Source organism: Sesamum indicum, linkage group LG5, assembly GCF_026168435.1.
Source record: "Sesamum indicum cultivar Baizhima isolate 11 linkage group LG5, ASM2616843v1, whole genome shotgun sequence".
NCBI classification, from domain to species: domain Eukaryota; kingdom Viridiplantae; phylum Streptophyta; class Magnoliopsida; order Lamiales; family Pedaliaceae; genus Sesamum; species Sesamum indicum.
The window spans coordinates 661,622-678,320 of NC_142661.1; the positions used below are offsets into that span (position 1 = coordinate 661,622).

Here is a 16,699-nt window from a genome sequence, read left to right on the forward strand (position 1 = left end):
CCTTATCTACTCCCCCTAATGCCGGGAATACTGTCTCATTAAATTGACAATCCAAGTACCTAGCAGTGAATTGATCACCGGTCATTGGTTCAAGGTACTTAATAATTGAGGGAGATTCAAAACCAACATAAATTCCCAATCTCCGTTGTGGCCCCATTTTAGTTCGTTGAGGAGGGGGTATCGGGACATACACCGCACAACCAAACACCTTTAAATGAGATATATTTGGTTCTCTTCCGGAGACCAATTGTAATGGAGAAAATTTATGGTAAGCGGTAGGTGTAAGACGAATTAGAGCCGCTGCATGCAAAATTGCATGCCCCCATGCCGATGAAGGCAATTTTGACCTCATCAATAAGGGTCTAGCTATTAATTGTAACCGCTTAATTAACGACTCTGCCAGGCCGTTTTGAGTATGTACATGAGCAACTGGATGCTCAACAACTATCCCAATTTATTGACAATAATCATTGAAGGATTTAGAAGTAAATTCTCCCGCATTATCTAGCCGTATCCTTTTAATAGGATAATCAGGAAAATGAGCCCTCAATTTAATAATTTGGGCTAACAGTCTTGCAAAAGCAACATTTCGTGTTGACAACAAGCTTATATGTGACCAACGTGTTGATGCGTCAATCAACACCATAAAGTATTTAAATGGCCCACATGACGGTGTTATTGGCCCGCATATGTCTCCTTGAATTCGTTCAAGAAACATAGGAGATTCTACATTCACTTTTGTCATAGATGGCTTTGTAATTAATTTTCCAAGAGAACAAGCCGAACATATGAAATTGCTTTTAACAAGGAACTTCAGGTCCTTTAGTGGGTGTCCATGTGAATTTTCAATGATCCTATACATCATTGTTTTACCTGGGTGACCAAGTCTATCATGCCACAAAGTAAAAATACTTTGATCAACTAACTTCGGGTTAGTGATACTATGTGTTTCAACAGAGCTTATCAATGTGTCATATAAACCAGAACTATATGTTCTCATTCTTTCTAAAACTTGCTTCTGGCCAGTTTTATATGTTGTAAGATACAGATATTCGATACCATTTTCATTCATGGTTTCAATATGAAAACCATTTTGTCGAATATCCTTGAAACTCAATAAGTTCCTTTGTGATTTACTCGAATATAAGGCATCATTGATATGTAATCTTGTTCCTTCAGGTAACAAGATTGTAGCTCTTCCGGAGCCTTCAATAAGATTACTAACTCCTGAAATAGTACTCACATTTGTTCTTGTCATTAACAAACTTGAGAAAAATTTCTTGTTTCTCAAAATTGTATGTGTAGTGGCACTATCAACAAGACAATGTTCCTTGTCATTGAGATTTGTAATGGCTTGATCCATTCTATATAAATGAAATAGACATATAATAAGTAAAAGAAACACTTCATTCATAAAATATAAAAGCATTACTCGATAAAAGAAATACCCTACAAATGAAAGTAAACATAACTAAATACTGGAAACATACTAATAACATTTGGGATAAATCTAATCAACAAGCATGTCGAAATCCTCAGTAATGTCGAAACCCACGTTCCCTGTACTGCTGCAGGAGTACAAGGTTGGATGCATGAAAAGTAGAAAATGTTTTTTTTCCAACATTTGTTCATCCGTCACATCTTCTCCACATAACCTCAACTTTGATACAATTCGAAACATTTCAGAATTATATTCAGCAATCGTTTTGAAATCTTGCAGTCGCAATTGTATCCACTCATATCTTGCACGTGGTAAGATTACAGTCTTTTGATGGTCAAATCGATCCTTTAAACTCTTCCAGAGTTGAAAAGGACTTTTGACTGTTAAATATTGAGACTTCAGGCTCTCATGAAGATGATGACGAAGCAAAATCATTGCTTTAGCACAGTCTTGCTCAGAAGCAACAGTATTTTCTTTTATTGTTTCTCCCAATTTGCTACTTGCCAAATGTAGTTCGGCATCAAGAACCCATGATAGGTAGTTTTTTCCAGAAACATCAAGAGCAACGAAATCCAATTTTGTGAGATTGGCCATTAAGCTACAACAAGTTTAATATGCACTTTTAGCATAATATTCAACATATACATAAAAGTAAAATAATATGTATTACATATGATATAAAGTAAAAATGACATGAAATATTACTAACATTAAGTTACCATGTAATTAGTATGAATTATAATGGCATGTGTACATGGAATTAAATAAAATGTTTGCCTTAAATCTTATAATGTTACAAATAGCAATTAAATGGTATTCATGCCAAATCATTTTCTTAATAAATAAATTTTGTTGCATATACTAGCAAAACATGTAAAATACATACATGGGCATATGAAACAAAACTATGTTATCGAAAAATTATCAGAAATCAAATAAATAAACGAAGAAGCATCGGGCTTCTTGATCAAGCCATTATCTCAAAACACTTCAGGTGGTGAGAAAATTAAACATATACTTATCATCGCTTCAGGGATGATATTGCACATAGTTGGTATAAAATATTTCACCTACTACTGGAGATGATTTTAACTCATTACTTACTTCAGGAAGCAATGAAATTTTATAGAACATATCCACTTCAGGGGATAAAATCAAGAATTGTATACCTGCTTCTGGAGGCAATATCACATCCACTTCAGGGGATAAAATCAAGAATTTATATATATATGTCTACTTCAGGAGACATTGAATTATATAATATAATTACTCATATTTTATTATGAAATATTCAAGGATACAAGTAACTATGATATTGTAGAGGTAAACGAACAAAGAATAAAAATTATACTAATAAAATTAACATTTTACCTTGATCGATCGTAACGTAACGTCGTGCTGATAACGTGTTATAAACTTAGAGAAATTCTAAGTTTATTGGCCTATCACTCCTAATAGAATATAGAGTAAAATGTATATGTATTTCTCTCCAAAATCACTTTATTATTCTCTCCAAAGACTATATACAAATGAAATACATGGTGGTATTTATAGACCACAAAAATGTGGTTACAAAATACACCATAAATCATTATAATTACAAATCATAATGGGGGATACAAAAGGGTATAACATAATGGATTATTAAAAATGAATATGAAGAGGTGTATGCATTCATATATACATATTATATATAATAACCTTCCCTATATAGGATAAATTTGCATAACTCAAATCAATGACAAAAGTTTAATGGACTTAGATTTGAGTAAAGAATTTGAAACAATTCTATATTAAAAAAATATGAAATCCATTAATGTTTAGAAATCATAATTCAAAATTAAAATTGAATAATTTGAAATCTTCTGAATTTTGATTTATCCAAATAAATCCAAAAAAAATGTCATTAAAAATTTAAAATTTATTAATCTAAATGCACCCTCAAATAATTGCAAGTCAGATAGCAAAAATATACCAAGAAAAAGTACGAAAAAAAGAAAAAAACAAATACAAACAACATTCATAAAAGTTCTTTTATTACTAACACAAACAACATTCATAAAAACTAATACAAACAACATTACTAGCTTTTTCGATCGGAACCCTAATGTATAGAATGTTTGTTAACAAATTATATTAAATGTTCAATGAGGGGTAAAATTAAAAGTTTATTTAAATTTTTATCAACATTAGTATTTTCTATCCAAACCCTAATGCAAGGGTTATAGTTACAAACAGAATATTCTTGTAGCAAGTGCAAGTGTAATTTTAAAAAATTTAAGAAAAAGTGTAATTAAATATATTTAAGGGGTCCAAATATAATTAATGATTTTCTACAACTATAATAAACAGTAACACATCAATAATGTACATTAGGACCCATATATATGTAATATTATAAAATTACGAACGCACTCCTAATAAAGCGTATCAAAACAACATTCTTGATCGATGGGTAAAAATAAAACGTACATAAGATCGGACTCTATATATACTCCAATGGTCTGAACTAAAATAAACAAACTGCAGCAAAATAGCCTAATAATGGAATAAGTAACTCCACCTTAAACATGAATTAATCACACAAATGGTGTCAAAAAGTAAAGTAATTAGTGTTATTAAGTTAAAATGGATGAAATAATGCTAAAGGTATTAATTGTTTGTGATTCTAATGTTGTTAGAAAGTTTTATTTACTTACATCATAAGGATTTCGAGACATAGAAAATGATATAAATATAAAATTAGTTTATTGAATGCTTCATTTTAAGTAAAAAAAATACATACGTCTTTAAAATTTGAATAATCAGAACAGATAACAGTTGTAATCAAAGTTAAATAGTAACATAATTACATGTTTAAGATTAGAACAAGATAATTAATTTTAACGAACGTGCTTTCATAAATTAGTGTTGATTAAACAATTGGATTAATGATGATAAGATCCATTATCTTAATTAAGGATTTGTGTCACTGTCCATTGCCCTAATGCTTAAATTCTATAATATTTAGGAAAAAAAAAATATAAATATATATAATAATGATGAGTTTAATTCAAGATCGAGGGTTAATACTGTACTGCTCCTATATAAATATGCCTAAAGATGAGCTCTTGGGCACCATATCAACAAATAGCAATAAGAAAAAGTTCTTAGTTTGTGTACTTAAGTTAGTAAGTTTCTTAGACTTATCACCAATGGGGATTCCAGTTGTTGATTTTTCAAAGGTTGATGGAAAGGAGAGAGTCGATACTTTGGCTCTGATTGATCGTTACTGTCAAGAGTGGGGATTTTTTCAGGTACTTACATGGTGTAAAATATAGCTTCTTTTTTGTTGTATGCTATGTTGTCTAATTGATTTCTTGATTACAATAGCTAATCAATCATGGCATCTCTGAAGAGCTCCTGGACAGGGTGAAAAAGGTGGCCACTGAATGCTATAAATTGGAAAGGGAGGCAGATTTCAAAAACTCAAAACCAGTGCAGTTGTTGAATGAGCTGGTTGAGAAGAATAGTGATGAGAAAATAGAGAATGTGGATTGGGAGGATGTTTTCCTACTCTCAGATGAAAATGATGAAGAGTGGCCATCAAAGACCATTGGTTTCAAGTAAACGCCATTTTTCTTTTAATGTTTTTCTTATGTTTCACTTTGAGGAATGTTGTCATTTTCAAATGGGTGCTTCTATATGTTTTAAACACTAAAAAGTTGGAACTTTCTCTGAATAAAAAAAAAATCAGGCCGTTACATCACGTAAGTATGCCTACAACTTAAATGAAACATTATAAAAATAAAAGTAACTTTTATTAGTTTAGGTTTGGTTTATATATGAATACAACAAATAAAATTTTAGCCGAATGGAAATATTTCCATACAAACATTAAACTTAAATATTACCTAGTAGTTTATCTAATCATAATTTTGGCAATAGGAAAACCATGAAGGAATACCGAGCTGAATTGAAAAAACTGGGGCACAAAGTCATGGAAATAATGGATGAAAACTTAGGCTTGACGAAAGGATACATCAAGAATGCTTTTGATGGTGGAGTAGACAATGCAGCATTTTTTGGCACCAAGGTGAGCCACTATCCACCATGCCCCCACCCGGAGAAGGTAAATGCTCTTCGAGCCCACACGGATGCTGGGGGCGTTGTCTTGCTCTTCCAGGATGATGAGGTGAAGGGACTCCAGATGTTGAAAGATGGGGTTTGGACAGATGTTCAACCTTTGAAAAATGCTATAGTCATCAACACAGGTGACCAAATTGAAGTTTTGAGTAATGGGAGGTACAAGAGTATTTTACACCGTGTTGTGCCCCAAACAGATGGGCAAAGGAGATCAATTGCTTCATTCTACAATCCATCACTCAAGGCCACCATTCAGCCTGCTCCACAATTGCTCGATGCTAAGGTGGAGAACAAGGTGAAAGATGCTGCTAAGTATCCTAAGTTTGTGTTCGGAGACTACATGTCGGTTTATCTTGAACAAAAATTTCAACCTAAAGAACCAAGATTCCAAGCTGTTGCAGCAATATAAGAGTTGACGACTTGATTCAACGCCTCTTGATAAATGACGGAGTTTGTATGTGTGTCTTGTGTGTGTTTGTGTTTTTGAATATGGTTTTGGGCTTGTCTTTATAGCAAACTGCTTTATTTGGATGTATACCAATTCATCTTTGCATGTTTGAAGGATATAAAAATAAATAAAAAGCCCATCTTGTCTTAAATATACGAACTGCTCCCACTTTTTCTTTGGTGCAACTTAAGTGGCTATATTTACTCCATAACGTTATAAATTTTGTATCTCAATTTAATTTTATTAAATTCTTGGATGACTTACTTGTACACTTTCCAACATTTTCCATAAGTTTCAAATACTCTCTCATTAATGATGGATGTGATATTTGAGAACAAAAGCTATAATTTTATAAAAATTATGTTACATAACTTATGAATTTTATCCAATTACATGTATGTATAATTAAAATATATCATATCATTACTCAAAATTGTAAAATATTATAGATGGCACATTTTAGAGTACATGTATGTATATAGATGTTCAATGTAATATTCTAAATGTATATTGATAATTTATTTTTTAAAAAAACTAGTTCAATATATATGACAATACAAGCAAAAATTATGTAAATATTTTAATAGCTATGTAAACAATATAAGGATTGTTAATTTATAGAATTTGTACAAATTCTATATTAATTATAAAATCAAAACTTATGGATAGTATTTATTTCAAATAAATTTTTTACAACAATTTAAATTATATTTTAGGAGAATGATTGTAATAGAAATAATTTAGGGGTGTAAATGGTAAGGGCATTTTGTTACCATAAACTAAATGCAAAGAAAAATTTACAAAAACTTCCACATATATTATTTAACTTTGGTAACATACATAATATATAAAAGAACACAAAAGCATATATGTTCTGACTTTAAATAACATTAATACACTTTACAAATTTAGACGCTCGCACCCATGCAACTTCACTAGACATTTCTCATAACCTACAATAAAAGATTGAATAAATTACAACAACCTCTCATGAGGTATGTCGTATTTATGGATACATCCTCATTATTTAAAAAATTATAAATATTACTCTAATATTTGATGAACTTATATAATACTTTGATGGAGGTATGAAATTATTAATTCTGCCCTTATTGTATTTTTTTATTTTTTAAAAAATTAAAAACTTATAAATAAATCGAATGGGGTGAATGAAAAAGTTTTCAAAATCATAAATTAAAAATCGCTTAGTCCATAAAAAAAAAAGTCAGAAATTTTCAAAAGATAGACAAAATTATCATTTTTTAATCCACAATGGCATTTTGATCAATTCACCATAAAAAATGGATGAAAAAATCTAATAAATTTTGCTAATTGTTAGACGGTCATTAAAATCAGGGGGATATTGGTAATTTTACAAACAACCAGGGGTATTCATAATTATGTCAAACTCAGTGGAAGTCATTGTAATTTACCCGTAAAAGATATTTGAGAAATGTTCGAAGAATAAATCTAAACTAGATCATATGTTGTGAACCTTAATGGTGTACGACTAAATAAGGCTCCATAAAAATAATTTTTAAAAATAAAATCTGAATAAAGTGAAACAAGAGGAGGTTGCATTTTAGAAGCGTTTGGATCGATGAAAGCCGAAAGCATAGGGCTTGAATGATGTAATTTGATGGTGGAACTTCAAACAACCATAACGTACTTTTACTCTAGAAAGAGTTATGGGATAATCAACCTATGCACGCGATCATCTTTTGGAGAAGAATATAACCCCTCACCACTTTTGTTTAAGGGACCATTGTTCATTCCAAAATTCTGTCATTTCAACCATTGTCCAAGTATTTCCTTAAATATTTTAATTTTTCAACGGATTTATTTAAATTTTATATTTTTTTGTATTGGTCTTTTAGACCTTATATTTTACCAAGTTATAGTGAGGATGTTAAGGAACTTTTAGACCAAATTTATAATCTTTTGAGATAGTTCGAACTTTAACCCATTTTTAGGCATGTATAGCTTAGATTATGATGCTTATAGAAAAATTAAATTTTTGGTCCCTCAAACAGCCATAACGTGCTCTTACTCTGGAAAGAGTTACCGGATAATCTATCTATACATACGATCATCTATTTGAGTGGAACATAACCCCTCACCACTTTTGTTGCGAGGGACCACTGTTTATTCCAAAATTCTACCATTTGGACTATTGTTCAACCGTTTCCTTAAATATTTTGAGTTTTGTTTATACTTTACATTTTACCAGATGTTACGGATTTTTGAGACAAAATCTATAGTCTTTTGAGATAATTCAAAATTTAACCCGTTTTGAGGCACGTATAGCTCAGATTATGAGTCTTACTAGAAAATTACCTTTATAGTCATATTAATAAAATGATTTTGGTCCCCCTTGTTGTTAGTGTAGATGACCAGAAAGTCAATGAGTTGGTTATTTTGTAATCTACTTTCCATAATCTTATTTGATGTATGTTAAATATCATAAATATATTTTAATCTTTAGCCATACTTGCCATGTTATATAAATGTTGTTACTGCATTTTATGAACAAAGCTTACAGATTAATTAAATTAATGAAATTATGTCATGCATTTGATGAAAACTGTGAAATCAAATTTTGAGGGTCGGTCTGAAACATTCGAAGTCGAGAATCATAAAAAATTAATATTGAAGAGAGTTCTTTAGAGACATGCACTAAGTGATGCATCCATGTGATGAGTGTCACGTTTCATCAACGATCGACGAGTGACGTTTATACATTTTATTGGGTGATTGACAAGTGAGTTGTCAAGTTCACTGAATTGAGTCACACGAGTTTTCTTATGGAGGCTCATGTGACATGATCGGTATGATTAGAAGCTCCTAAGTTGCAATAGTACGGAATTAGTCCTCCAACCTAAGGAGCTATGGTAGCCTAGTGTATGGGGCGGATGTATCTTGGTCCTAACTAATGTGACTGTAGCGTGGTTGTCAAAGCCTCTACAGCAGTGCAATCAGAACTTACATTGAAGTTGGTACACTCTGAAAAAGAATCCATCACCTATTATGAGATTATGGTGATCTCAAACGTCCTCTAAACTATGTTAATATCAAAATCTGTGGCAACAACTATTGGTTAAATAGAGAAATAGTTTCCCATGTTGATAATGATAAACACAATCAAGATTGGAATCAAAGTTATCGAAACCAAGTGTGAGAAGCAAATTAGAATTTTGTACCCTAAAATTTGATCTGGAGATAGCTTGATGGAAGGATCATATCTGTATGGTACCTGCAGTTAAAGATTCACATCAATTTTTTTTGTTCTCTAGTGTCATTTATCTTTGCTAGATAACCACTCATAGTAATAGGCAATCTTAGATTAATGAGTTGATCAACAATGATTAATTCAATACGATTCAATTAATATAGAGCAAGTTGGTTATCAAATTAAATTATATATATGATACAACCCCTATTCTCGACAAAGTGGACATATAGGTGTTACACACAAAACACTAACAACGTTATGGGAACTTAATTGGAGAATTAATTTTGAATGACAATTAATTATCGAATTGATCCAAAAGATATACGGGATTAATTTTTAAGAGTTAAATTAATAATTTGAATAATTGGATTATTCAATTGAGGTCTAATTTGATAAACCCAAAGGGTTAACTAATTGCATTAATTAAATGTTTGGGTTGCAGGATTAATTCATCTTAGATTGAAGAATTAAATAAAGATTTGATTTCGACTTCAAATTAATTGATCAAATCAATTAATTATTAATCCAAAGTCAAAGGGTGTTTAATTTAAATTGTATTCAAGCCTCAAGGGACCACAGTGACTTATCATGCATTAAAGGCACTTGATTAAGAGCTTGCATCCTCATGGGTGGAGCTCACTACCATTGATTTGAAGCAAGCCAGTGGCTGGACATTTGTGGGTGTTTGCAACGTATGTGTATTTATATTTTTTTTCTCAGTCTCTTGTATCTCTCTACTTCCAAAGAGTTATATCTCTTTCATCCTTTTCTTAAGAGCTTGAAATTCTTTCAAACTTTCTTAATAAACCTAGAACACTTTCTACTTCATAAAATTGTTGTTCTAGTCCCACTCACTTGAGTTTCTAGCAAGGCTCAAAGAGACACAAGTTGGTGCTTTTTGTGGACTTGCTAGAAAGAGCTTTGTTTAGCACTTGAGTGGACAAAGCAAGAAACAATTGTTGGAGGAGTGATTTTGAAGCTAGAACACTATACTACTCTTCAAGATGTATGTACCCTTTGACTTGCATTAACTAGATGTTGTCCAAGTGCACGAATAGCTAGCTTGATGTGAGATATGATCCCTTTTAATATTTTATTTATCACTTTTATGATCATTTAATGTCCTGGGGTTGTACCGATTCCTTCAAGTGGAATCAGAGTCTGCTTCGTACACTTGACTAGTTGATTTATGTGCATTTATGTGCTTTACTTTATTTTACTTTAATAGAATGTTTGTTGTTATTGTTTCAAATTTGGTTTATATGTTAAAAGGTACGTGATTATTGAGATTTAAAGTTTTGGGCTTGATTTAAATGTTAAGTCTTAATTTTATTTTTAGTTTTTCAGAAAAATGACGTTTACCTCACGACCGCTCACAACAGTAATGTGCGGACGCATCGGCATAGTCCTGCACACAGGACGATCATGCACACATGCCCCCACTCGAGCTTGCATGGCTGTCATGCACCAGTGCAAAACTATTGTTGTGACATAGCGGGCTTTCGAACCCAAGTCATATTGTTATATTAGAATTTGCTGAAAAATTAGAGTTTTAATTGTTATATTATACTTATAAATTAAAACTCTACTTGGGAGGTCCATGTTGTTTCCAAATTCTAATTTTGAAACTAATTGTTAATTTTAATTTTGAAATAATGAGTTTTGTGATATGAAATAAATGTATATGATATTGAATATCGGCGTACATTTGATATATGCTTCAGTATAACATATTTGTTTGTTATTTATGTGATGAATAAGAAACGAGGATGATCTTGAAGTCTTTAACCCATGTGATTTATTCATTTATTTGTTATTGTACATTTGATGAGGCCTATATATTTATTTAATTCACTCCCTCTTATCTATTGTCTTGGAATAATAAAGCTTCTTTCGACCTTCTATGTACCTCCCATGACCTATGATTGCAATTTCTTCATTTAAGTTGTAACTAGAGTAGATCAGACTCAAGATTTCATTTTGTTGTAAATTGTAATTTGGCGAGAAAGCTATGAAGATGGAGACTATTGGTGGGAGTCCAATTGAAGAAGAGCAAGGCCCATGATTGTGTCGGATACAATCTTTGTAATAGTATGGACTACTATCAATTGCAACCCTTAGATTGACAAATGGTCCACTAGGCGTTCAGTGGATTCCATAGGACGGATTCATGATCGTCCATGTGGTGTGCTTGGTTTTATTTTGGATATGCTGCTTATAGTGCTCTACTTGCTTATATATGCGTAATGAATATTGTGATTAGATCTTGAAGTCATAAAAAACATAAACTCTCACTTGGAAAGTCCAAGTTCAAATGTAGAGCCCATAATAGATTAAATCAAAAGTGTTTGATACTCCAAACTTTTTCATCGGAAATGGTGTAGTGTGTTATGCTATCACCTTATTGTGGTTTCATGAGTCCTAGCACTTTTTGAAATTAGTGGAAAGTTGTACTATCATTACAAACCAAGTGCATTATGTTTGGTTTTGTTTTTAACTTGTTTTTGGGTATTTTGTGGAGATAGAGAGAGAAAAACAAAGATAAATAAAAATAAGTTAGAGATAGTGTGTATGTTTGGATTTGTTTTTGGAGATAATATAAAATAAGTATGTTATGTTTGATGTTGGGTAGTGGGGAGACAAAAAATACTGTTCATTGTCAAATTATGTCTCTTTTATATATATTCATATATATATGTATAAAAATATATATAATTTATTTAGTTGTGAGTGGATTAAAATAAATATTATTTTCTAATTATATATGTATGGAAATGAAAAAAAAAATAATTTATGTAAATACACTTTTAAAAATAATTAAATGCACTCTAATAACGGATTAACAATATTTTTTGTTAGTTGTTCTATTGGATGTGATAAATTTAAATACATTATTCAAATAATGTAATATATGGATTAACCGCGTAGAATAGTTATATTATTTTATATTTTTTAAAATTTTTAATTATTTCAATGATGTAGAAAATATTACGTATAAAATATTAAATAGTTAAAATAAAATATATTTGTATTTAAAAATTAAATATTTAGAAACAAGACAAAATACTTAAAAACAAAATAAAAATATGACAAAATAAGCAATGAGATGGCCCAAAATCGAAGCCAAACATAAGGCACCATGTTTCAATGTTATTCTCTCTAACAAGTCATGAGGGGCGACATGTAAGATTATCCTTTTATGGATGTGTTTGGGCGAACGCATAATTAACTCAATTCACTTGGAGTTCTTGGAGTTTTCAGAAAATAGAGGCAAATTACTTAGGGATCTCATGGAAAAATTACATTTTTGGCCCACAAAAATCACTAAATTAATTCTGGTCCCCGTTGTTCTATGAGCAACAGTTTTGGTCGTTAAAGTTATCATTTTTTAGTAGACTTGGTCCCAGCCATTATGCTTCCATGACAAACTAACAAAGATGCGCATGTTGATGTCAAAAATGGGGGAAATAGGCTAGATTTTGGGTTCGAATTTGCTGCTACCTATATATACTCGATTTTGCTCCAAATTTTGTCATCCAAAAACAAACTCAAACCCCCAGCTTCATGCCAATGATATCAGATCAAAATTTTGATTGAAAAAAAAAACTTGAATAAACTAAATGTATGAAATTTGCGAAGGAAAATGAAGATTCTTACAAAAGGTTATCTCCAAACACAAAATTAATTAATGGTGAGGACATGTTCATCTCTTCCTAAATATCCCCTCTCTTTATATGATTCTTACATTCGTGTCTAATATGAAACTCATCCGGTCTTGCAAGCCTGACTCGGCTACATATCACCTAAAATCTGCAATTTCTATCTTATCAGTCAAAATATTCCACATTAACTAGAAAAATATTGATTATTGGCTCTAATTTTAATAGCTATGAACTAAAAATCGTGGTAAATAATTTTTATTGACCAGGTTAAATAAAATAGATGCAAAAATATAGATTTTCTTCCAAGAAAAAATTATTTATCATGGTTAAAAATGGTACTTTTGACTGACTTTAAATTGATTTTTGTAATTGAGGGCAATAATTAAAAAAATATTGACCACACCAATTTCGAAGGAAAATGGCATATATTTGACACGTGAACAACCCTTTTTCCAGCAAAATTGACATTATACTATAGAAATTGAAACAATTTTTTTCCCATAAACATAATATGGATTTATATGAATTAAACCTAAATTTATATGAATAATTCAACTCCAATTGATAAAAAGTTGGCTAATTATTTATTGTTAGATATATGGTTATTTATTGAATTTTATTATCATAAATTATTTATGGATATTTAACAATTTGTCGTGGATAAGTACAAATATAATGATGTATTTGATCGTGTCAACTTAAAAACAAATAATATCATCAAACCAAATAAATATTTCGGGAAAAATGCAATTTTACTAATGTATGTTAGGGTAGAATTTTTGGTGTTGCACGGATTGCTTTCTGTAATTTTTAGTCTCGTAATTTTAATCGTTTTTCAGTTAATTTTTGATCGGGAAAACTGCATGACTTGCACATAACTTAATTTTATTTCAATTTTCTTTCTGTAACTTTAGGGATGTTGGGTATTTTTGGTCCTGCATGAACTAATTTACAAGAACTAAAATTAAAATTTAATTGAATCAAATGCAACACATACAAGTTTCCAGCCAAATTGACTGAAAATGGATTAAAATTACAAAAATTCTAAAGTTACATAATTAAATTGCGAAAATAAATTCATATAGGACCAAAAATACACCCGCTCTAATTTATAGGAATATATTTACAATTTTTGTTAAATGATTCATTTGCTTCCAATTAAAATAGCAGTAAGCAGGACTATAATTAATCACTATTTATACTAAATCTACGAAAGCAGCAAAAGAAAATGAGTTATTATATTTCTATATTTTATGAAAGCGATGATAAATTATATTTATATGTTGAATAATTAAAATAAAATGACACTGATGATGTTACCGATGTTACCGAATATAATAAATTTTTCGGTCTATGCATTGATGTGTCATATCTCATTCAATATGTAGGTATTTGTTTCACTTTATTTATATTTGTTATAATTTATTTTATGATTTCGTGTTATATTGACGTATTAATTGAATTGATATATTGCTCATTGAAATGTTGATGTAATCATTTAATTATTAGTTTTATCATAAAAAAAAGGGAAGAAAAAGAAGATGAAGAAAGTATATATATGATTCGACTTAAAAACCCATTTCTCTTTTTGTTTGGCATTATATTATTTTTAAAGACGATCTAAAAATAATTTTATTTTTTAAAAGAAGTGTAAATATAAGTAATCCTATGTGATGCTGACATGATAAAAACACATACACACCTGTTTTTCCATGTAGATATTTTCGGAGGTGCTTAAGGGTGATCCGACAGACCTTTGGTTTGACTGGCCTAACCGTAATTGGCCAATGGATATTTTGTGGGCAGTAACGAAATAGAAGGGCAAGGATTCTATTTCTGAGTTCTACCACGCCCTTTTGGCTGCAGCTGTTTACCACATTTGGCCCGAACGCAACCTTCGCCGATTTGACAGAGTGGAACTTGATGCTTCAAGAGTTGCTATTATCATTATAGGGGATGTGCGACAGATCCTTAGTGCTGACTTACCTTATTCTGTTAGCTCATGTGGGCTTTATCGTTTTTGGCGTATCTCTTGGCCTGTCGAAGGGGATGCGTTGAAACATGTTGTATTGTACCTCTGTACTCCTTTTACTTAATGAAATTTACATTTACCAAAAAAAATAAATATACGTAATCTTTTTTTATATATAATTATGATAAACAGTTGCACATCAATAATGTACATTAGGGTTCATAATAAAATTACGAATGCATCCAACAGTAGAGCGTATCAAAACAACATTCTTGATAGATCAAAATATAACGCAAGATAGGAGTAAAACGTTACAAATATGTTCATGTAAAATCAATAAATTGCAGCAAAATAGAGTAAAATGGACCTTAAACATGAATTAATCACAGATGGTGTAAAAAAACGTACAGTAATTAGTACATTTCTTTGTCTACTCAGACAAGGAAAGCATACAATACTAACATAATAGGTTTCGTTTGTAATCTACTAAACTAATGTTGTCAGAAAAGTACTATTTACGTACAACGTAAGGTTTTCCAGACATAGAAAAGGTTTAATTGCATTTTTTGTCCCATTAGATAGGGTCATTATCACTTTTAATCCCCTGCTTTGTTTGATCAACACTTATAGTCCAAAGTTTTCAAAATTTTAATTAACAGTATTGGTCCTTTAATCCAATCTTTTTACTTTTCTTTGATAATCTATCCCTTATGCTCAAAATTAGGCCCAATTAGTCCCAATATGCTTTCGTAATAAATTAAGTCTTTATGAATTCATATCTTTTTTTTTACCACCTTATTTCCAGGTATTCGAAGTCTCGGTTTTATGGACTTCCTCCAACCACACTACCTCAGTAGATGGTTTGCAAGCACTTGGCTCCTTCAGCAAAAAACAGCACAATCCTATTTCATTTCCTACCTTAGCGGGTAGAAAACACTCTAATATATGGACTTAATAGAATTTTTGACAACAAGTTGAATAGAAGCCTTTACTTTTATTGAAAAAATATATGAAATATTACATAGATATTATTTCGTCCATTGAAAAAGACAACTATTTAGCCTCTCATATGATAGAGAACTTGACTTGTTCGGGAAACTCCCATAAACTAAGAATTTAAAGAACTATAAAGACTTGATAGACTGAAAATATTATGCTTTGGATAGTTGGAGAAGTTTACTGATGATCCCCATCAGCTTTATTGCTTCCCTATTTATAGGCATCCATGAACTTCAAACTCGGACTCCAAACTTATTTTTTGATGACGTCATTGCGTTCCTCTTCACCGTGTCCTTCCACTGTTGGTCATAATGACTTGTCGGCCATGTGATTGCTAGCTAGCTTTCTTGATTTGCTGACTGTTGGTCTTTGTTGTTTTCTAGCCAACAGTCTTATTCTTGATTTCTTACATTCTTCTATTTTTACTTTGTTTTGTTCTTTTCTTTTACCCTTGTCCATTTGGTTTAGGGTTTCTTTTGGGTAACCCGAATTTTTGCCCGAACAGGGGCTACTCTTGCTTCTCGCAGCAAGGGCATACATGGTTATACCATTGCCCAACATGTAGCATGTTACACATCTTCATCCTTGTTGCTTCAGTCGTTGGTAGCTTATTCTCCCAGATCAACATTCTCTTATTTATAAATAAGCTTTTTGCGAACTCAGTCCATTTTCCGTCATGGAGTTTAAGAGGAATGATTCATTCACTTTGTTTGAGAAAATTTTGAATGGATACTTGACTTTGTCCATCTCAATGAGACAGACCCACAATCCCCAAACTCTTCTAATAGACATATCGTTTTCACTAATAACTAATACCAAC

At 31.0% G+C, this 16,699-nt stretch overlaps 1 protein-coding gene and 1 long non-coding RNA gene across 2 annotated transcripts; one reads left to right on the top strand and one right to left on the bottom strand.

Annotated features, from left to right (window-relative positions):
• Nucleotides 1-1,413: 1,413 nt before the first annotated feature.
• On the bottom strand, nucleotides 1,414-2,950 carry LOC105162964 (uncharacterized). The gene is made up of 2 exons (XR_016065618.1): nucleotides 2,813-2,950; nucleotides 1,414-2,039 (listed from the first exon to the last, which is right to left on the bottom strand). It is a non-coding gene; the product is annotated as an uncharacterized LOC105162964 (long non-coding RNA).
• Nucleotides 2,951-4,544: 1,594 nt separating this feature from the next.
• Nucleotides 4,545-6,165, top strand: LOC105162912 (1-aminocyclopropane-1-carboxylate oxidase 5-like). Its single transcript, XM_011081088.3, has 3 exons — nucleotides 4,545-4,737; nucleotides 4,814-5,046; nucleotides 5,369-6,165. The coding sequence occupies exons 1-3, from the start codon at nucleotides 4,636-4,638 to the stop codon at nucleotides 5,973-5,975; spliced, it is 942 nt and encodes a 313-aa protein (XP_011079390.1). The 5' UTR covers nucleotides 4,545-4,635; the 3' UTR covers nucleotides 5,976-6,165.
• Nucleotides 6,166-16,699: the final 10,534 nt, after the last annotated feature.

What these genes read in the sequence shown, in the direction of transcription:
- LOC105162912 (XM_011081088.3), top strand. Translation starts at nt 4,636, where the DNA reads ATGGGGATTCCAGTTGTTGATTTTTCAAAGGTTGATGGAAAGGAGAGA. An exon ending in AAGAGTGGGGATTTTTTCAG is followed by an intron (nt 4,738 to 4,813) that starts GTACTTACATGG and finishes TGATTACAATAG; the next exon opens with CTAATCAATCATGGCATCTC. An exon ending in TCAAAGACCATTGGTTTCAA is followed by an intron (nt 5,047 to 5,368) that starts GTAAACGCCATT and finishes TTTTGGCAATAG; the next exon opens with GAAAACCATGAAGGAATACC.